General features: G+C 42.2%; 1 protein-coding gene and 1 pseudogene across 3 annotated transcripts in view; both read right to left on the bottom strand.

The window, feature by feature from the left end:
• Positions 1-1,954, bottom strand: part of LOC139380784 (DnaJ (Hsp40) homolog, subfamily C, member 10) — a 21,624-nt gene extending 19,670 nt beyond the window's left edge. Inside the window, exons 1-2 of one of the 3 annotated variants that reach the window (XM_071123800.1) lie at positions 1,839-1,954; positions 1,128-1,436 (exon numbers count right to left, since the gene is read on the bottom strand). In XM_071123800.1, the coding sequence (XP_070979901.1) occupies positions 1,128-1,361 (234 nt within the window). In that variant the 5' untranslated portion in view covers positions 1,362-1,436; positions 1,839-1,954. Of the gene's footprint in view, positions 1-1,127; positions 1,437-1,758; positions 1,778-1,838 lie in introns of those variants that run through there. The other 2 variants (XM_071123799.1, XM_071123798.1) reach the window with 2 other exon arrangements.
• LOC139380119 (interleukin-1 receptor type 2-like) lies at positions 1,553-23,938 on the bottom strand (annotated as a pseudogene).

Below are 23,938 nucleotides of genomic sequence, written 5' to 3'. Positions count from 1 at the left end.
ACTAAAGTGCCTACAAGAACATCCAATAGTCAAAGGTTAATGAAATACAAATGGTATAGAGGGAAATAGTCCTATAATTCCAATAATAACTACAACCTAAAACTTCTTACCTGGGAATATTGAAGACTCATGTTAAAAGGAACCACCAGCTTTCATATGTTCTCATGTTCTGAGCAAGGAACTTAAACGTTAGCTTTCTTACATGGCACATATTGCACTTTTACTTTCTTCTCCAACACTTTGTTTTTGCATTATTTAAACCAAATTGAACATGTTTCATTATTTATTTGAGGCTAAATTGAACTTGATGTATTATATTAAGTTAAAATAAGTGTTCATTCAGTATTGTTGTAAATGTCATTATTACAAATAAATAAAAACATTTTTTTTATTTTAAATCGGCCGATTAATCAGTATCGGCTTTTTAAGTCCTCCAATAATCGGTATCGGGTGAAAAATCATAATCGGTCGACCTCTAATCTCCGCATGTGCATTTCCCACCGTAAACCATGGAGGAAGAGGTGTGATCGTGTGGGGTGCTTTGCTGGTGCCACTGTCAGTGATTTACTTAGAATTCAAGGCACACTTAACCAGCAGGGCTACCACAACATTCTGCAGCGATAAGCCATCCCATTTGGTTTGGGCTTAGTGGGACTACCACTTGTTTTTCAACAGGACAATGACCCAACACACCTCCATGCTGTGTAAGGGATATTTGATCAAGAAGGAGAGTGATGGAGTGCTGTATCAGACGACATTGCCACCACAATCACCCGACCTCAACCAAATTGAGATAATTTGGGATGAATCAGACCGCAGAGTGAAGGAAAAGCAGCCAACAAGTGCTCAGCATATGTGGGAACTCCTTCAAGACTGTTGGAAAAGCATTCCAGATGAAGCTGGCTGAGAGAATGCCAAGAGTGTGCAAAGCTGTCATCAAGGCAAATTGATTTGTTTAATTTAACTTTTTGTTACTACATGATTCCATTTCTGTTATTTCTTAGTTTTGATGTCTTCCAACAATACAACATAGAAAATAGTAAAAATAAAGGAAAACACTTGAATGAGTAGGTGTTCTAAAACTTTTGACAGGTAGTGTATATCTATCTATAGGGCAGGCTACTCACTGGGTTTTTATCCGGGTGCATGATCAGAGCTAGCTTTTTGAAGGCTTGTCGTATCTCTCTGGTTGTGGCTTCTCTGGACACCTTCAATAACTTATAGTAATCCTCATCAGAGGACACAGAAGCTACCAGACAACTGAAGACAATCAGTGATCCCAGCAACATCCTGCTCCAAGGCATCTGCTGATTCTGAACTTGACAAGCTTGTCGTGATTTTCCTGGCGGTAGAGATTCCATTGCCACAGGTCTCAGTTAACACAGTGTTTCAGTGCTGAATCTCTGAAGTTGTTAGTGTCACACACACACCTCACGCTAGGTAGGATAAGATCACAATAATTCCAAAGTGATTTTTCAGAAAGTGTTCTCAACTAGAGACATGATTGCATGGTGACAAAATGTGCCAAGTTAGCAAGCTAAAACAAATGAAGCTAGCCAACTAGCTACGAACACAGATGTAACACTTATTTAAAATCAGATTCTTGTTTCTTCGCAGAAACGCCAGATCATAATCATAAAATAAATTACTTATTTAAAAGCGGTTCTGTAAAGCTAGCTAGCTCTATCGGTAGAGCCCACACTAGCTGCCTAACAAGTAACATTAGCTAGCTAAGTTAATGTTATTGCAGCTACCTACCTCATCATTGAGATCAGATATTTTCTCTACGCATTATCTATGAAATGCACATATCCTGAAATCTTGCAAATTAACGTTACCTTGACCGAGTGAATTGTTGGCCCACTTCTTATCCGGGTTTGGGTCCGGGAGTCGCCGGGTGGTAAGTGTTGAGTTGGCTAAACTAACTAGAATCTTCACGGTGGTTGAGTGACGTAATCACGCCCGGAAACAGAGCCTCTGCCCATAACGGTTGTCACTAGTTACCACCAATGGTTACCACAGCCCCAAAAACTATATCGTAAAAATTAATTTGCTTTTTGATCTTAATTTAAGGTTAGGGTTAGGATAAGGTTGGAAGTGTGGTTAACGTTACGGTTAAAGCTGAGGTTTAAAATCACCCCATCTCTCTCTGCATGTCTCATTGTACCCTGATAGGCCTGTATCCCTCCGATCCCCTTGTTCGACTTCACAAGCAACCTTTTCATTAACAGTGTTTTTGAGCTATAGGCTATACAGTGTTCCACAACAAGAAACATACTGTATAATGAGTTGCAGTCAAACGTTTGGACACACCTACTCATTCCAGGGTTTTTCTTTATTTTATTATTTTCTACATTGTAGAAATAAGTGAATAAATCAAAAATATGAAATAACACATATGGAATAATGTAGTAACCAAAAAAGTATTAAACAAATCAAAATATATTTGAGATTCTTCAAAGCAGCCAACCTTTGATTCTTCAAAGTAGCCACCTGGAATGTATTTCTGGAATGTAATCAACAGGTGTCCCTTGCTAAAAGTTAATTTGTGGAATTTCTTTCCTTCTTAATGTGTTTGAGCCAATCAATTGTGTTGTGACAAGGTAGGGGTAGTATACAGAAGATAGCCCTATTTGGTAAATTACCAAGTAGATATTACGTCAAGAACAGCTCAAATAAACAAAGAGAAACGACAGTCCATCATTATTTTAAGAAATGAAGGTCAGAACACTTAAATTGCAGTCGCAAAAACCATCAAGTGCCACGATGAAAATGGCTCTCACGAGGGCCACCACAGGAAAGGAACACCCAGAGATACCTCTGCTGCAGTGGATAAGTTCATTAGATTTACCATACTCAGAAATTGCAGCATAAATAAATGCTTCACAGAGGTCAAGTAACAGACACATCTCAACATCAACTGTTCATAGGAGACTGCGTGAATCAGGCATTCATGGTCGAATTGCTGCAAAGAAACCACTACTAAAGGACACAAATAAGAAGAAGAGACTTGTGTGAGCAAAGAAACATGAGCAATGGACATTAGACCGGTGGAAATGTGTCCTTTGGTCCAAATTTGAGATTTTTGGTTCCAACCGCGACGTGTCTTTGTGTGACGCAGAAGGTGAACGGCTGATCTCTGCATGTGTGGTTCCCACCATGAATCATGGAGGAGGAGCTGTGATGGTGTTGGTGTGCTTGGCTGGTAACACTTGTGATAGTAAAATTACATATTTACAGTGCCTTGCAAAAGTATTCGGCCCCCTTGAACTTTGCGACCTTTTGCCACATTTCAGGCTTCAAACATAAAGATATAAAACTGTATTTTTTTGTGAAGAATCAACAACAAGTGGGACACAATCATGAAGTGGAACGACATTTATTGGATATTTCAAACTTTTTTAACAAATAAAAAACTGAAAAATTGGGCGTGCAAAATTATTCAGCCCCTTTACTTTCAGTGCAGCAAACTCTCTCCAGAAGTTCAGTGAGGATCTCTGAATGATCCAATGTTGACCTAAATGACTAATGATGATACATACAATCCACCTGTGTGTAATCAAGTCTCTGTATAAATGCACCTGCACTGTGATAGTCTCAGAGGTCCGTTAAAAGCGCAGAGAGCATCATGAAGAACAAGGAACACACCAGGCAGGTCGTATGTTGCACAAATCTGGCCTTTATGGAAGAGTGGCAAGAAGAAAGCCATTTCTTAAAGATATCCATAAAAAGTGTTGTTTAAAGTTTGCCACAAGCCACCTGGGAGACCAAACACCAAACATGTGGAAGAAGGTGCTCTGGTCAGATGAAACCAAAATTGAACTTTTTGGCAACAATGCAAAACGTTATGTTTGGCGTAAAATCAACACAGCTGAACACACCATCCCCACTGTCAAACATGGTGGTGGCAGCATCATGGTTTGGGCCTGCTTTTCTTCAGCAGGGACAGGGAAGATGGTTAAAATTGATGGGAAGATGGATGGAGCCAAATACAGGACCATTCTGGAAGAAAACCTGATGGAGTCTGCAAAAGACCTGAGACTGGAACGGAGATTTGTCTTCCAACAAGACAATGATCCAAAACATAAAGCAAAATCTACAATGGAATGGTTCAAAAATAAACATATCCAGGTGTTAGAATGGCCAAGTCAAAGTCCAGACCTGAATCCAATCGAGAATCTGTGGAAAGAACTGAAAACTGCTGTTCACAAATCCTCTCCATCCAACCTCACTGAGCTCGAGCTGTTTTGCAAGGAGGAATGGGAAAAAAATTCAGTCTCTCGATGTGCAAAACTGATAGAGACATACCCCAAGCGACTTACAGCTGTAATCGCAGCAAAAGGTGGCGCTACAAAGTATTAACTTAAGGGGGCTGAATAATTTTGCACGCCCAATTTTTCAGTTTTTGATTTTTTTAAAAAGGTTTGAAATATCCAATAAATGTCGTTCCACTTCATGATTGTGTCCCACTTGTTGTTGATTCTTCACAAAAAAATACAGTTTTATATCTTTATGTTTGAAGCCTGAAATGTGGCAAAAGGTCGCAAAGTTCAAGGGGGCCGAATACTTTCGCAAGGCACTGTACCTGATTTGTTTGATATGAATAGTTACCAATTAATACTTAACAAATAGGAGGATGTTTCTGTCCTGTTAGTGTCTGTTTTTATGTTATCCAATCCATTCCCTGTCTTAGGTCAGTTAGGATCACCACTTTATTTTAAGAATGTGAAATGTCAGAATAATAGTAGAGAGAATGATTTAGTTCAGCTTTTATTTCTTTCATCACATTCCCAGTGGGTCAGATGTTTACATACACTCAATTAGTATTTGGTAGCATTGCCTTTAAATTGTTTAACTTGGGTCAAACATTTCAGGTTGTCTTCCACAAGCTTCCCACAATAAGTTGGGTGAATTTTGGCCCATTCCTCCTGACAGAGCTGGTGTAACTGAGTCAGGTTTGTAGGCCTCCTTGCTCGCACATACTTTTTCAGTTCTGCCCACAAATTTTCTGTAGGATTGAGGTCAGGGCTTTGTGATGGCCACTCCAATACCTTGACTTTGTTGTCCTTAAGCCATTTTGCCACAACATTGGAAGTATGCTTGGGGTCATTGTCCATTTGGAAGACCCATTTGCGACCAAGCTTTAACTTCCTGACTGATGTCTTGAGATGTTGCTTCAATAAATCCACATAATTTTCTTACCTCATGATGTCATCTATTTTGTGAAGTGCACCGGTCCCTCGTGCAGCAAAGCACCCCAACAACATGATGCTGCCACCCCCGTGCTTCACGTTTGGGATGGTGTTCTTTGGATTGCAAGCCTCCCCCTTTTTCCTCCAAATGTAACGATGATCATTATGGCCAAGCAATTCTATTTTTGTTCATCAGACCAGAGGACATTTCTCCAAAAAGTATGATCTTTGTCCCCATGTGCAGTTGCAAACCGTAGTCTGGCTTTTTTATGGCGGTTTTGAAGCAGTGGCTTCTTCCTTGCTGAGCGGCCTTACAGGTTATGTCGATATAGGACTTGTTTTACTGTGGATATAGATACTTTTGTACCTGTTTCCTCAAGGTCCTTTGCTGTTGTTCTGAGATTAATTTGCACGTTTCGCACCAAAGTACATTCTTCTCTAGGAGACAGAACGCGTCTCCTTCCTGCGAGGTATGACGGTTGAGTGGTCCCATGGTGTTTATACTTGCATACTATTATTTGTACAGATGAATATGGTACCTTCAGGGATTGGACCAGAATTGTGGAGGACTAACATTTATTTTCTGAGGTTTTGGCTTTTTCCTTTGGATTTTCCCATGATGTCAAGCAAAGAGGCACTGAGTTTGAAGGTAGGCCTTGAAATACATCCACAGGTACACCTTCAATTGACTCAAATTATGTCAATTAGCCTATCAGAAGCTTCTAACGCCATAACATAATTTTCTGGAATTTTCCAAGCTGTTTAAAGGCACAGTCAACTTAGTGTATGTAAACTTCTGACCCACTGGAATTGTGATACAGTGAATTCTAAGTGAAATAATCTGTCTGTAAACAATTGTTGGAAAAATGACTTGTGTCATGCACAAAGTAGATGTCCTAACCGACTTGCCAAAACTATAGTTTGTTCACAAGAAATTTGTGGAGTGGTTGAAAAACGAGTTTTAATGACTCCAAACTAAGTGCATGTAAACCTCTAACTGTACACATGGTTAGCAGATGTTAATGCGAGTGTAGCAAAATGCTTGTGGTTCTAGTTCCGACCATGCAGTAATAACCCACATGCAGATGACAGGATGAACCGAGAGTGACTTATGATGCTCCTTGGTCTGCATGAGGGGGGTTGAACCAACCATGACTGAGCATTGTTAGTGCCAGCTATATACAGTACTCTGCATTTGTGTAAAGGTTAGGTTACTTGGTCCAACACTCAAGGGTGTGGGGTCGACCAGCCTCATTATTGCAATAATTAAGCAATATTAAATAAAGATGATTGGCTGAAGAAATTACCAAATCTCTCTCAGTACTAAATTTCCATGACACACTGTCAGTGATTTATTTAGAATTCAAAGGTACACTTAAACAGCATTGCTACCATAGCACTCTGCAGCGATACGCCATCCCATCTGGATGCACTTAGTGGGACTATCATTTGTTTTTCAACAGGACAATGACCCAGCACACCTCCAGGCTGTGTAATGGCTATTTGACCAAGAAGGAGAGGGATGGAGTTCTGCATCAGATGACTTGGCCTCCACAATCACCCGACCTCAACCCAATTGAGATGTTTTGAGATGAGTTGGACAGCAGAGTGAAGGAAAAGCAGCCAACAAGTGCTCAGCATATGTGAGAACTCTTTCAAAACCTTTGGAAAAAAATTCCAGGTGTAGTACCCCAATAGGGAACAGATAGTTTGGATCTGTACAGAAAAAAAGAGTGGAGATAGCATTTAAAATACATAATGTCAAACTGACTGGCTTTATTCTTCAACCATTTTTGTTCAAGTGGTGAGGTTGCAGATGTTATATTTCGCTATCAAAACAAGGGTAAAGAGATAGGATAATATGTGTGTGATCTCTTTTGAAACATTTTTATGTTATCTTCCAGAAAGTGTTGTGTTACCTGTAGGCTGTAGTGTGAAGGAGGCAGAAGGACTGCCTCTGTCGCTGGAAACCTTACACGTGTAATGGATGGAAAAGTCTTCCTCTTCCACCGTCAAGAAATTCAAATTACGCTCCAACTATACACCCTCCTCTTCTCTCCACTCCCTGGTTTAGGGGGAGGGGAAGAGAGGGAGAGAAGACAGACAAGTTCCCCCTTGTGAACACACAATCAAACCATCATGGCCACAGTTAAGATAACCTATACTGTTATTGGTGCCGGAGGGGATGGCTGCCGTTTTATGGGCTCCTATCCAACTGTGCTACTTTGTGTGTTTTTTTGCATTGTTTGTAACTTATTGTGTACATTGGTCTCTTATGAACAAAAAGTGCTTCTGGATATCAGAAGAGCGATTACTCACCTCGAACTAGACAAAGATTTTTACTTTAATAATTCTTCTGCAAAGGATATACTGTTTCTCCGAGACCAGGCCCAAATCCCCGTCATTCGTGTGAAGAAAAGACCGCGGTACAGGGGATGGAGATCAGGGTGCCTTGTGAGAATTCGTCAGCGAGTGAGTAACCTGCCTCTACTATCCATTATTTTGGCCAACATGCAATCACTGGAGAATAATCTGGATGAGCTCCATTCGAGACTATCCTACCAACGGTACATTAAAAACTGTAATATCTTATGTTTCACCGAGTCGTAGATGGACGACAACAAGGATAATATTCAGTAAGCCGGGTTTTCCGTACATCCGCAGGACAGAACAGCTACGTCCGGTAAGACGAGGGGTGGTGGTGTGTGTCAATTTGTCAATAACAGCTGGTGTATGATGTCTAATATTAAGGAAGTCTTAAGGTATTGCTCGCCTGAGGTAGAGTACCTCATGATAAGCTGTAGACCACACTATCTTCATTTATATTTTTCGTAGCCATCTATTTACCACCACAAACTGATGCTGGCACTAAGACCGCACTCAACGAGCTGTATAAGGCCATAAGCAAACAAGAAAATGCTAATCCAGAAACGGCTCTCCTAGTGGCCGGGGACTTTAATGCAGGCAAACTTAAATCCGTTTTGCCTAATTTCTACCATCATTCACTAACATTTTCAACCTCTCCCTGACCGAGTCTGTAATACCTACATGTTTCAAGCAGACAACCACAGTCCCTGTGCCCAAGGAAGCGAAGAACAACCTGCCTAAATGATTACCGCCCTGTAGCACTCACGTCGGTACCCGTGAAGTGCGTTGAAAGGCTGGTCATGGCTCACATCAACAACATCATCCCGGAAACCCTAGACCCACTCCAATTCGCATACCACCTCAACAGATCCACAGATGACGCTATCTCAATTGCACTCCACACTGCCCTTTCCCACCTGGACAAAAGGAACACCTATATGAGAATGCTGATAATTGACTACAGCTCAGCATTCAACACTATAGTGCCCACAAAGCTTATTACTAAGCTAAGGACCCTGGGACTAAACACCTCCCTCTGCAACTGGATCCTGGACTTCCTGATGGGCCGCCCCCAGGTGGTAAGGGTAGGCAACAACACATCTGACACGCTGATCCTCAACACTGGGGCCCCTCAGGGGTGCATGCTTAGTCCCCTCCTGTACTCCCTGTTCACCCACGACTGCGTGGCCATGCACGCCTCCAACTCAATCATCAAGTTTGCAGACGACACTACAGTGGTAGGCTTGATTACCAACAACGACGAGACGGCCTACAGGGAGGAGGTGAGGGCCCTCAGAGTGTGGTGTCAGGAAAATAACTTCACACTCAACGTCAACAAAATGAAGGAGATGATCATTCAGGAAACAGCAGAGGGAGCAGCCCCCATATCCACATCGACGGGACAGTAGTGGAGAAGGTGGAAAGTTTTATGTTCCTCGTTGTACAATCACGGATAAACTGAAATGGTTCACCCACACAGACAGCGTGGTGAAGAAGGTGCAGCCGCGCCTCTTCAACCTCAGGAGGCTGAAGAAATTTGGCTTGTCACCAAAAACACTCACAAACTTTTACAGATGCACAATCGATAGCATCCTGTTGGGCTGTATCACCGCCTGGTACGGCAACTGCTCCGCCCATAACCGTAAGGCTCTCCAGAGGGTAGTGAGGTCTGCACAACGCATCACCGGAAGGCAAACTACCTGCCCTCCAGGACACCTACCTGCCCTGCAGGACACCTACACCACCTGATGTCACAGGAAGGCCAAAAAGATCATCAAGGACAGCAACCACCTGAGCCACTGCCTGTTCACTCCGGTGCCGGATGAATGACCTACACACAATCAAACCATCCGGCGCCGGATGACGCGCCGGATGAATGACCTACACACAATCCAACACATCATTAAGTTTGCTGATGATACAACAGATGATATAGCCTATAGAGAGGAGGTCAGAGACCAGTGTGGTGCCAGGACAGCAACCTCTCCCTCAATATGAGCAAGACAAAGGAGCTGATCGTGGACTACAGGAAAAGGAGGGCCGAACAGGCCCCCACTAATATTGAAGGGGCTGTAGTGGAGCGGTTCGAGAATTTCAAGTTCCTTGGTGTCCACATCACCAACAAACTATCACGGTTCAAACACACCAAGACAGTCATGAAGAGGGCACGACAACAGCTTTTCCAACTCAGGAGACTGAAAAGATTTGTCATGGGTCCCCAGATCCTCAAAAGATTCTACAGCTGCACTAGCGAGAGCATCCTGACCGGTTGCATCACCGCCTGGTATGGCAACTGTGGTAGCAGAATTACAAGATTGTTATATTTATGCACCAAATGATTGTTTTATGAAATAGAGTAAGGTTCTTAGAACTCTCTCTCTCCCTTTCTGAGTTAACTGAGAGGAGTCTTTTTGAAGCTCGGGCTGGCAGCTGATTAAGTGATGGCTTGGTGATTTAAAAACCTACAGCTGGCATTCCATAGATCAGATGTGGTGGGTGTCACCGAGATATAGATAGCCCGGAGGAACAGAACCAAGGCCTCAGTATTTCTAATCTGGCATCTGTGAGACAGCACCAGAGGGAGATGACCACAGGATGAACCCAAAGTGGCTTATGGTGCCCCCCAATCTGTATGGGAGGGGTTGAACCAGCTATGACTGAACAATCTTGGTATCAAGCATATAAGGAACAGCATGGTCTGTAAAGGGTAGGCTGCTGGGCACAACAGTCAAGACTATTGGGCTGACAGGTCTTAATTATTGCAATAATTAATCGATATTGAATAAAGATGACTGTTTGTTTTTACACTGCTGGTACCCTCTGTTTATTATCTATGTATAGTCACTTTACTCCTACTGTACCTACATGTACAAATGACCTCGACTAACCTGTACCCCTGCACATTGACTCAGTACTGGTACCCCCTGTATATAGCCTCATTATTGTTATTTTATTGTGTTACTTTTCATGACATTTTTTACTTCAGTTGATTTAGTAAATATAACTCTATTTCTTGAACTGCATGATCGGTTAAGGGCTATAAGGGCTTGTAAGTAAGCATTTCACGGTAAGGTTGTTGTATTAGGAGCTTGTGACAAATACAATTTGATTTGATGTTGTGAAGTTTCAAAGCAAGCACTATGTATTCAGGGATATGGATCCTATCTTAATCTTAGTGGTATACCTGATACGATACCAACAGTTTAGATACTATACAGTAGAACAATGCAGCAAACACTGCATTACACAGTAAGAACCTCATAGCTGCACCATCGAGAGCATCCTGATTGGTTGCATCACCACCTGGTATGGGAACTGCTCAGCCTCCGACTGCAAGGCATTGCAGAGGGTTGTGCATACAGCCCAGTACATCACTGGGGCCAAGCTTCCTGCCATCCAGGACCTATATACTTGGCAGTGTCAGAGGAAGGCCCAAAGTCATAGACTGTTCTCTCTGCTACCGCACGGCAATGGTACCGGAGTGCCAAGTCTAGGTCCAAAAGACTCCTTAACAGCTTCTACCCCCAAGCCATAAGACTCCTGAACACCAACTGAAATTATTTGTATTATTTTCTTATTTTTCTTTTTTCTTCTTTAAAATATTTATTTTTTAAATTTATTTTTTACATCAGTTTATTTTAGTAAATACTTTCTTAACACTTGTTTTTCTTAAAACGGCATTGTTGGTTAATGGCTTGTAAGTAAGCATTTCACTGTTGTATTCGGTACGTGACAAATAGCATTTCATTTAATACCAACGGGCAAGCATGGTGATGGTATTTAGATGGTTTGGATATGCTTCAGGACCTGGACGACTTGACTTAATACAAGGAACCATGTATTCTGCTCTATATCAGAGAATTCTACAGGAGAGTGTCATACCATCCGTCTGTGAGTTGAAGCTGAGGTGCAGCTGGATCATGCAGCAAGACAATGATCCAAAACACACAATCAAGTCTACATGAAAATTGTTGAAAAGCAACACATTTGTAGAATTCTTATTGTGATGCTGTTGTGTTGTCTCAACTTACCTTTGTGATTCCTGAAAGACGCGCTCTGAGATAATTTTGGAAATTGAGTTCTCTCGCGCTATCCAATTCAAATTTGCACAATGTTTATTCCCCACACTCGGGACAAACACCCGACACATCTTACTGAAGGAAGAACCTAGGGGACAAACATTGAATTCTTTATTTGCATCGTGAATTAAAAGACCTGTACAAACTCACGCACACACATATACAGTACATGTTCTATAGTGGCTTACTCACCCAAATCTGCTTTGATGATCTCATTGGCATGTTCAACCACTTTGGGCTCTAGGCAATACTCCACTGAAATGATGACAATGATTCAAAAACATCATAGACAGACAGAAATATGCAGTCACATGACCCTATTGAAAATTGCCCTTTCTAAGCTCTCACAGAGCAAAGTTTCAAAGCAGCCTCTATGAAATCATAACCTCTGATTCAGGGTCATATACAATGCCTTCAGAAAGTATTCACACCCCTTGACTTTGTACACATTTTGTTGTGTTACAGCTTGAATTTAAAATTGATTCCATTTAGATTATTGTATCACAGGCTTACACACAATACCCCATCATGTCAAAGTGGAATTATGTTTTTCAAAATGGTTACAAAAAATGAAAAGCGGAAATGTCTTTAGTGGAACTAAGCATAACTAAGTTCAGGAGTAAAATTTTTCTGAACAAGTCACAATAAGTTGCATGGACTCACTCCGTGTGCAATAATAATAATAATACATTTTAATAGATGTTTGAATGACTACCTCATGTCTGTACCCCACACATACATTACAGTACAATTACATGTAAGGTCCTGTCACGTCCTGACCTTAGTTCCTTTTGTATGTATCTGTTTTACGTTGGTCAGGGCGTGAGTTGGGGTGGGCATTCTATGTTTTGTTCTATGTTTGTATTTCTATGTGTTTGGCCTGGTATGGTTCCCAATCAGAGGCAGCTGTCAATCGTTGTCTCTGATTGAGAACCATACTTAGGCAGCCTGGTTTCGCCCTTGAGTTGTGGGTAGTTGTTTTCTGTCTCTGTGTCTGCACCAGACAGAACTGTTTCGTGTTGGTCTATTTTTGTTATTTTGGTCGTAGTGTTCTGAGTTAAAATAAATATACATCATGAACACGTACTACACTGCACTTTGGTCCTCTTCACCTTCTTCAACCCACGACAGCCGTTACAGGTTCCTCAGTCGAGTAGTGCATTTCAAACATAGATTCAACCACAAAGGCCAGGAAGGTTTTCCAATGCCTCGCAAAGAAGGGCAACTATTGGTAGATGGGTAAAAAAATAAAGCTGGCATTGAATATCCCTTTGAGCATGGTGAAATAAGTTCAGGAGTAAAATTAATTATACTCACTGCAAAGACACAGGTTGTCGGAGAGGAAGGAAACCGCTTAGGGATTTCGCCATGATGCCAATGGTGACTTTAAAAAGTTACAGAGTTTAATGGTTGTGATAGGAAGAAACTGAGGATGGATCAACAACATTGTAGTTACTCCACAATACTAACCTGATTGACAGGGCTCATGAAGGAAGCCTATACAGAATAAAAATATTCTAAAACATGCATCCTGATTGCGACAAGGCACTAAAATAATACTGCAAAACATGTGGCAAAGCAATTCACTTCTTGTTCTGAATACAAAGTGTTATGTTTGTGGAAAATCCAATGCAACACATTACTGACTACCACTTTCCCTATTTTCAAGCATAGTGGTCGCTGCATCATGTTATGGGTATGCCTGTAATCGTTAAGGACTGGGGAGTTTTTCATTATAAAAAGAAACGGAATTCAGCTAAACACAGGCAAAATTGTGGAGTAAAACCTGGTTCCGTCTGCTTTCCAACAGGCACTAGGAGATGAATTCACCATTCAGCAGGTCAATAACCTTAAACACAAGGCCAAATCTACACTGAAGTTGCTAACAAAGAAAACTGTGAATGTTCATGAGTGAATGATTTACAGGTTAGAATTAAATCTGCTTGAAAATCTATGGCAAGACCTGAAAATGGTTGTCAAGCAATGATAAACAACCAGTTTGACAGCTTAAAGCATTTTGAAAAGAATAATGGGGAAATGTTGCACAATCCAGGTGTGGAAAGCTCTTAGAGACTTACCCAGATAGACTCACAGCTATAATCGCAAAACAAAGGTGATTCTAACATGTATTGACTCAGGGAGTTGAATACTTATGTAGATTCTTGACAAAAAAAATGACAATTAAATCAATTTTAATCCCACTTTGCAACACAACAAGTTGTGGAAAAAGTCAACGTGTGTGAATACTTTCTGAAGTTACTGTATCTGGTAATGGCTGTGGTAAGGATTGGGGGTATATGGTAATAATCTGATCCTTGATCTGTGGTTAGGGACAACTTTTATGAGCTGTGCCAGCGATACTCACCGTCCACCATACCGTTGATGGTCTCTGAGATCCTGCTGCTGAACCCTTCCAAGTTAAAGGTCATGGTGCAGGTGTAGAACGCATGATCCTCAAGGGTGACCACTTCTACTCGGAGTAACTCCATAGTACTGTGACTGACATAACTAAACCTGTTCCACAAGGGATCATCTTCCACAATGGGTTCACAGCCCTGACAGGGTTAAAATAGAAATGCACACTGAAAGGTAGTGGTAATGGAATATTGCTTATAGTACAAAATTAATACACAATTCAATTACAGATAAGTTCTGATAATGTCTTACCTTAGAAGAACTACTCTCAGAACAATTCAATACAGGACAATATGTGAGAGCAATGAACAATGTAAAGGGTATGTGCAGTACTGTGCCTGTTGGAACATTGTCTCAAATGTAGTCACAAGTTTTCACTAGTAGTAATAACCCTACATTCCTATAGTTTTAAACACAAATTAAGCATACATTGAGACTGACTGGATGGCTGAAAAGAAAGAGTTCAAACAGACTTTCCAGCACTGTCAGGAAAGGGCAGACTGGGACCAGAAATCCGCACGGGCGTTTCTGACTCACCGGACCATTTTTCCCTTGAGGCCCGACATTGGCCCATTTTCTTTCCTTGAGGCCCCCAAAAGGCCAGTTTTTGTCATTGTGGCCCCAATTATTAGCCAGATAATTATATTTTTGTACAAAAAAAACTAGTTAGACAATTCCATTGGGCTAAAAATGGACCAGCCCATCCACCATTTTCTCAAAAGGCCAGATGGCTAGTCCGCCCCTGCTGTCAGGCGTCCCCTCTCAACACTCTCCTATTGCACTGCACTGTCTGTTTACCCCATTGGACTCACCTTGTACCACTGGATGGAGTAGTTGTCTACTTCCCTGATATGGTCACTCAATGGGCAGTTCAGGACAGAGTTGGCTGTCTTGGTCAAGACCTGTTGGGCCTTTTCTGGTCGACCGCATTCTTCTGGGTTGGTGTGGTTCACAATCAGTAAGGCAACCTTCTTGTAGCACTCAGAGGGTAGTCTGTTATCAACGGTAACAGGAAAGATTTACACCACACACTCATATACACACACATATACACACACACAGCAGACAAATGTATAGCCCCTACCTCACAACACACTCATAGTCTCCAGCATCTTCCATCGTGATGTTAAAAATCCAGAGTGTCTTCCCCCGCACCAGAATATTTCCTGTCTCCCTGGTCAGCTCTGTCCCAGTCCTTAGGTAATACCATGAGATGTTATAGGGGATGCTGCGGTTGTCAGACACGTTGAGGTCCAACAGGGTGGATGTCAACATGGCAGCATCGCCGGAAACTGAAAAGACCCACTCAGTCTCTCGTCCTTTGTCCTCACAGAGCTCTGCACACAAAGAGTATATAGAGTAAAGATAAACATGCAGTACAGGAACTGTTTGAGGACCACCATCTTATTTAACTTTTCTAGGATAGGGGGCAGCATTTGGAATTTTGGATGAAAAGCATGCCCATATTCAACTGCCTGCTACTCATCCCCAGAAGATATGATATGCATATTATTAGTAGATATGGATAGAAAACACTCTGAAGTTTCTAAAACTGTTTGAATCATGAGTATAACAGAACTTATGTAGCAGGCAAAACCCCGAGGACAAACCATTCAGATTCTTTTTTTTTTTAGGTCACCCTCTTTTCAATGGGTTTTCATTGGGAATACAGACTGGCTTGCAGTTCCTACCGCTTCCACTGGATGTCACCAGTCTTTAGAAATTGGTTGATGTTATTACTTTGTTTAATGAAGAAGTACGGCCATCTTGAACGAGGTTCACTTCATGTGTACTGTTTGATAGAGGCGCATGACCAGAAAGCATGCTTCAGTTTATTTTCTTCCTCTATTGAACACAGATCATCCCGTCTTCAATTTGATCGATTATTTACTTTAAAAAATACCTAAAGTTGTATTACAAAAGTAGTTTGAAATGTTTTGGCAAAGTTTACAGGTAACTTTTGAGATATTTTGTAGTCACGTTGCGCCAGTTGGAACCGGTGTTTTTCTGGATCTAACGCGCCAAATAAATGGTTTCTAAAACTGTTTGAATCATGTCTGTGAGTATAACAGAACTTATTTAGCAGGCAAAACCCCGAGGACAAATCATTCAGATCTAACGCGCCAAATAAATGGACATTTTGGATATATATGGAAGGAATTAATCGAAAAAAATGACAATTTGTGATGTTTATGGGACATATTGGAGTGCCAACAGAAGAAGCTCGTCAAAGGTAAGGCATGATTTATATTTTTATTTCTGCATTTTGTGTCGCGCCTGCAGCGTTGAAATGTTTTCTCTCTTTTGTTTATGGAGGTGCTAATGGCCTCATTTGCTTTTGCCGAAAAGCCTTTTTGAAATCTGACATGTTGGCTGGATTCACAACACGTGTAGCTTTAATTTGATATCTTACATGTGTGATTTCATGAAAGATTGATTTTTATAGGAATTTATTTGAATTTGGCGCTCTGCATTTTCTACCGTCCCACATATCCCAGAGAGGTTAATGAGGCCACCTCTTAAAGAACAGAATATATTGGGGAAATGATGCACACCAAAAAAGTATGCAATTATTATGCGTGTCATGTAGTATGCATAGACAGAGTTTTTACAGAGAGGGTCCTTTCAAAATATATCTCTTCACAACAAATGTTCATTTTTTTATTAACACTAATGGTGTTAAATCAATACTGAAATTGTTGAGTCTGTGGACCCGTATAGACACCAAAACAGTGTTAAATTAACAGACCATTTAGTGTAAAGCATTATTCAAATATTTCCCACAGTGTCTTGCCTTTCGAGCAAATTGTAGAGTTACCACCCATGACTGTATTTGTTAGTGACAGAGAAATTATTATTGTATTCATCCATTTTTGTTCCTTAGGATTTCAAAAAGTGAGATCCGAAGTGAATATGTTGTCATAAAAAAATAATGTTTCATAACACCTTAGTTTGCAGACATAGTTTTAACCTAATACAGGGGCCTGAAACTCATACACGTCACTTTGAACTAAAACCATGCCCATCATCGTATTTCCCGGCATGCTATATTTCAGGATTATTTTTTTATTACATTTTTTGTTTCAATATTGTTGTGACTTGACTATCATTAATGTGATGACTGTTATTTATCGAATGAACAAACTATGTTCAATTGTTATTCGATTTAAAATAATCATGTAACAATTTGGGACACCACAGAAGAAGTTGTTTAACAAGATAGCATCTCCTGAAATAAACTCAAAGATATATATATGAATGATATATCGATAACAGTCACTTAGTAACCATTACCTCATATCAGTCCCATTCTGAATGTCGCATACTTCCGGCGCGGACAGAGATGGCCGCCTCACTTCGCGTTCCTAGGAAACTATGCAGTTTTTTTTTTTTTTACGTGTTATTTCTTACATTGGTACCCCAGGTCATCTTAGGTTTCATTACATACAGTCGAGAAGACCTACTGAATATAAGAGTAGCGTCAACTCCCCATCAGTACGACCAAGAATATGACTTTCCCGGAGCGGATCCTGTGTTCTGCCTTTCACCCAGGACAACGGAATGGATCCCAGCCTGCGACCCAAAACAACAACGTGGTAAAAGAGGCAAACAAAACGGTCTTCTGGTCACGCTCCGGAGACGGCACATCGCGCGCCACTCCCTAGCATACTACTCGCCAATGTCCAGTCTCTTGACAACAAGGTTGATGAAATCCGAGCAAGGGTAGCATTCCAGAAGGACATCAGGGACTGTAACGTTCTTTACTTCACGGAAACATGGCTCACTCGAGAGACGCTATCGGAGTCGGTGCAGCCAGCTGGTTTCTCCATGCATCGCGCCGACAGAAACAAACATCTTTCTGGTAAGAAGAGGGGCGGGGGCGTATGCTTTATGGTTAACGAGACGTGGTGTGGTCACAACAACATACAGGAACTCAAGTCCTTCTGTTCACCTGATTTAGAATTCCTCACAATCAAATGTCGACCGCATTATCTACCAAGGGAATTCTCTTCGATTATGATCACAGCCGTATATATTCCCCCCCAAGCAGACACATCGATGGCTCTGAACTAACTTTATTTGACTCTTTGCAAACTGGAATCCATATATCCTGAGGCTGCATTCATTGTAGCTGGGGATTTTAACAAGGCTAATCTGAAAACAAGACTCCCTAAATTGTATCAGCATATCGATTGCGCAACCAGGGCTGGTAAAACCTTGCATCATTGCTATTCTAACTTCCGCGATGCATATAAGGCCCTCCCCTGCCCTCCTTTCGGAAAAGCTGACCACGAATCCATTTTGTTGCTCACTGCCTACAGACAGAAGCTAAAACAAGAAGCTCCCTCGCTGAGGTCTGTTCAACGCTGGTCTGACCAATCTGATTCCACGCTCCAAGACTGCTTCCATCACGTGGAAGCAGTCTTGGAGCAGTCTTCGGATTGCGTCAGACAACAACATTGACGAATACGCTGATTCGGTGAGCGAGTTCATTAGAACGTGCGTTGAAGATGTCGTTCCCATAGCAACGATTAAAACATTCCCAAACCAGAAACCGTGGATTGGTGGCAGCATTCGCGTGAAACAGAAAGCACGAACCACTGCTTTTAATCAGGGCAAGGTGACCGGAAACATGACCGAATACAAACAGTGTAGCTATTCGATCCGCAAGGCAATCAAACAAGCTAAGCGTCAGTATAGAGACAAAGTACAATCGCAATTCAACGGCTCAGACACAAGAGGTATGTGGCAGGGTTTACAGTCAATCACGGATTACAAAAAGAAAACCAGCCCAGTCACGGACCAGGATGCCTTGCTCCCAGAGAGACTAAATAACTTTGTTGCCCGCTTTGAGGACAATACAGTGCCACTGACACGGCCCGCAACCAAAACATGCGGACTCTCCTTCACTGCAGCCGAGTAAAACATTTAAACGTGTTAACCTTCGCAAGGCTGCAGGCCCAGACGGCATCCTCAGCTGCGCCCTCAGAGCATGCGCAGACCAGCTGGCTGGTGTGTTTACGGACATATTCAATTGATCCCTATCCCAGTCTGCTTTTCCCACATGCTTCAAGAGGGCCACCATTGTTCCTGTTCCCAAGAAAGCTAAGGTAACTGAGGTAAACGACTACCGCCCGTAGCACTCACCTTCGTCATCATGAAGTGCTTTGAGAGACTAGTCAAGGACCATATCACCACCACCCTACCTGACACCCTAGACCCACTCCAATTTGCTTACCGCCCAAATAGGTCCACAGACGATGCAATCTCAACCACACTGCACACTGCCCTAACCCATCTGGACAAGAGGAATACCTATGTGAGAATGCTGTTCATCGACTACAGCTCAGCATTTAACACCATAGTACCCTCCAAACTCGTCATCAAGCTCGAGACCCTGGGTCTCGACCCCGCCCTGTGCAACTGGGTCCTGGACTTCCTGATAGGCCGCCCCCAGGTGGTGAGGGTAGGTAACAACATCTCCACCCCGCTGATCCTCAACACTGGGGCCCCACAAGGGTGCGTTCTGAGCCCTCTCCTGTACTCCCTGTTCACCCACGACTGCGTGGCCACGCACGCCTCCAACTCAATCATCAAGTTTGCGGACGACACAACAGTGGTAGGCTTGATTACCAACAACGACGAGACGGCCTACAGGGAGGAGGTGAGGGCCCTCGGAGTGTGGTGTCAGGAAAATAACCTCACACTCAACGTCAACAAAACTAAGGAGATGATTGTGGACTTCAGGAAACAGAAGAGGGAACACCCCCCTATCCACATCGATGGAACAGTAGTGGAGAGGGTAGTAAGTTTTAAGTTCCTCGGCGTACACATCACAGACAAACTGTATTGGTCCACCCACACAGACAGCATCGTGAAGAAGGCGCAGCAGCGCCTCTTCAACCTCAGGAGGCTGAAGAAATTCGGCTTGTCACCAAAAGCACTCACAAACTTCTACAGATGCACAATCGAGAGCATCCTGTTGGGCTGTATCACCGCCTGGTACGGCAACTGCTCCGCCCACAACCGTAAGGCTCTCCAGAGGGTAGTGAGGTCTGCACAACGCATCACCGGGGGCAAACTACCTGCCCTCCAGGACACCTACACCCCCTGATGTCACAGGAAGGCCATAAAGACCATCAATGACAACAACCACCCGAGCCACTGCCTGTTCACCCCGCTATCATCCATATTCTTTATCCCCTTACACTGTGTACAAGACAGTAGTTTTGGAATTGTTAGTTAGATTACTTGTTATTACTGCATTGTCGGAACTAGAAGCACAAGCATTTCGCTACACTCGCATTAACATCTGCTAACCATGTGTATGTGACAAATAAAAGATATGACTGCTTGTTACACATAGGCAGAGGGAGGGGTAGATAAAAAGAGGGATACACAAAGAGAGTCAAACTTATCCTACATTTGGAAACTACCTTCAAATTGATAATAATACTTTGCTCAAGAACCACCTCTCATTTGGGTAAGGAACGCAATGTATTTATGTGTAGATGTCTTTGTTCGTCGTCTATCTCTGTTGGACTCGAATGATCATTCTATCGGAAACGGGGTCGTTGTCTTTAGTGTCCCATTCGGTCTAAGGCCCGGCTTGTCCACAAGAGGTCACAATGTCCTTCTTCTTTGTAGAGCTTCTCTGGTAGTGAAGTGTTTGTTAGGCCAGATACTTTAGATGCACCAACGATTGTATGAGATGGGATGTTTTCCTTCCCACCTCGTGTCTTTAGTAAAAGTTCTAGGTCCACTTTTACATGCACAGCTGCAAACTGAATGTTTATGGTCTCGTAGCTAGGCCACTCCGGGACCTTGAAATGCTTCTTACGAAGCCACTCCTTCATGCCCGGGCGGTGTGTTTGGGATCATTGTCATGATGAAAGACCCAGCCACGTTTCATCTTCAATGCCCTTGCTGATGGAAGGAGGTTTTCACTCAAAATCTCACGATACATGGCCCCATTCATTCTTTCCTTTACACGGATCAGTCGTCCTGGTCCCTTTGCAGAAAAACAGACCCAAAGCATGATGTTTCCACCCCCATGCTTCACAGTAGGTATGGTGTTATTTGGATGCAACTCAGTATTCTTTGTCCTCCAAACACGACGAGTTGAGTTTTTACCACAAAGTTATATTTTGGTTTCATCTGACCATATGACATTCTCCCAATCTTCTTCTGGATCATCCAAATGCTCTCTAGCAAACTTCAGACGGGCCTGGACATGTACTGGCTTAAGCAGGGGGACACGTCTGGCACTGCAGGATTTGAGTCCCTGGCGGCGTAGTGTGTTACTGATGGTAGGCTTTGTTACTTTGGTCCCAACTCTCTGCAGGTCATTCACTAGGTCTGGGATTTTTGCTCACCGTTCTTGTGATCATTTGACCCCACGGGGTGAGATCTTGCGTGCAGCCCCAGATCGAGGGAGATTATCAGTGGTCTTGTATGTCTTCCATTTCCGAATAATTGCTCCCACAGTTGATTTCTTCAAACCAAGCTGCTTACCTATTGCAGATTCAGTCTTCCCAGCCTGGTGCAGGTCTACAAATTTGTTTATGGTGTCCTTTGACAGTTCTTTGGTCTTGGCCATAGTGGAGTTTGGAGTGTGACTGTTTGAGGTTGTGGACAGGTGTCTTTTATACTGATAACAAGTTCAAACAGGTGCCATTAATACAGGTAACGAGTGGAGGACAGAGGAGCCTCTCAAATAAGAAGTTACAGGTCTGTGAGAGCCAGAAATCGTGCTTGTTTGTAGGTGACCAAATACTTATTTTCCACCATAATTTGCAAATAAATTCATTACAAATCCTACAATGTGATTTTCTGGATTTTTTTTGTCATTTTGTCTGTCATAGTTGAAGTGTACCTATGATGAAAATTACAGCCCACTCTCATCTTTTTAAGTGGGAGAACTTGCACAATTGGTGGCTGACTAAATACTTTTTTGCCCCACTGTATACAGGTCAAGAACTACAGGAAACGTATGATCTCTGTAATTGCAAACAAAGGTTCCTGTACCAAATATTAAGTTCTGCTTTTCTGATGTATCAAATACTTTATCCACAGTAAAATGAGTCCTATATCGACCTAACCTGAAAGGCCGCTCAGCAAGGAAGAAGCCACTGCTCCAAAACCGCCATAAAAAAGCCAGACTACAGTTTGCAACTGCACATGGAGACAAAGATTGTACTTTTTTGGAGAAATGTCCTCTGGTCTGATGAAACAAAAATAGAACTGTTTGGCCATAATGACCATCGTTATGTTAGGAGGAAAAAGGGGTAGGCTTGTAAGCCAAAGAATACCATCCCAACCGCGAAGCACGAGGGTGGCAGCATCATTTGTAGGGGTGCTTTACTGCAGGAGGGACTGGTGCACTTCACAAAATAGATGGCATCATAAGGTTGGAAAATTATGTGGATTTATTGAAGCAACATCTCAAGACATCAGTCAGGAAGGTAAATCTTGGTTGCAAATGGGTTTTCCAAATGGACAATGACCCCAAGCATACTTCCAAAGTTGTGGCAAAATGGCTTAAGGTCAACAAAGTCAAGGTATTGGAGTGGTCATCACAAAGCACTGACCTCAGTCCTATAGAAAACTTTTGGGCAGAACTGAAAAAGCGTGTGAGAGCACGGAGGCCTACAAACCTGACTCAGTTACACCAGTTCTGTCAGGAGGAATGGGTCAAAATTCACCCAACTTATTGTGGGAAGCTTGTGGAAGGCTATCCAAAACGTTTGAATAGTTGAACAATTTAAAGGCAAAGCTACGAAATACTAATAGAGTGTATGTAAACTTCTGACCCACGGGTAATGTGATGAAAGAAATAAAAGCTGAAATAAATCCTTATCTCTTCTATTGTTCTGACATTTCACATTCTTAAAGTAAAGTGGTGATCCTAACTGACCTAAGACAGGGGATTTTTACTTTAAATGTCAGGAATTGTGAAAAACTGAGTTTAAATGTATTTGGCTAAGGTGTATGTAATCTTCCGACTTCAACTGTATGTGAGAATGCTATTCATTTACTACAGCTCAGTGTTCAAAACCATATTGCCCTCACAGCTCATAACTAAGCTAAAGACCAAGGGACTGAACACCTCCCCCTGCAACTGGATCCTGGCTAAACAATTCATGAAACAAGACATCCGCCACGCTGATCTCCAACACGGGGGCTCCTCGGGGGTGCGTGCTCAGTCCCCTCCTGTACTCCCTGTGCACTCATGACTGCACGGCCAGGCACGACTCCAACACCATCATTAAGTCTGGCTAAGGTGTATGTAAACTTCCGACTTCAACTGTATATATATTTTTAAATGATATTGTTGATGCAATTTCAATGGTGTTCGAGTTGCTTTTTGTGTTACCAAATTTTCTTGAGAGGATTTTACTGTATCACTTTTCACTGCATCCAAGTTACTTGACATAGGCGTTTCAAAGAGCTCTCAGTCAAGGCAAATTAATTAATATAATCTCACCGCCCACTTTTCAGAATGACTGTTCAGGAACTTTAAAACTGTGTTTTTTTTTAACACAGGAGAATTTGCTCTGTGCTATACCTTTGAGAACACAAGAAACATGCACACAAATATTTTCCAGATTGCTGTATCAAAGGATATAATTCCATCAACACCCACCAGAGGTCAGACTTAAATCATGACAAAGTGAAGGACCATGTTTCCGGATACAGAGCTGTTAACTTGATCCAGTTTAATTCAATCAGTACTTCTAGCTGTCCTCGTAACATGGTTGATTGATTGATGGCTGATGAATTCTGTGGGTAAAGTTCATCCTACTTACCTCCTACTGCCTTGGAGTTGCCAGTGAGACAGAGGAGTGAGAAGAGCAAGAGCTGCAACCTCTGACTCCAATCCAT

Source organism: Oncorhynchus clarkii, chromosome 22 (assembly GCF_045791955.1).
Source record: "Oncorhynchus clarkii lewisi isolate Uvic-CL-2024 chromosome 22, UVic_Ocla_1.0, whole genome shotgun sequence".
NCBI lineage: Eukaryota > Metazoa > Chordata > Actinopteri > Salmoniformes > Salmonidae > Oncorhynchus > Oncorhynchus clarkii.
The sequence above is the reverse complement of the archived record's forward strand: the minus strand, read 5'-3'. Positions and strand labels throughout refer to the sequence as shown.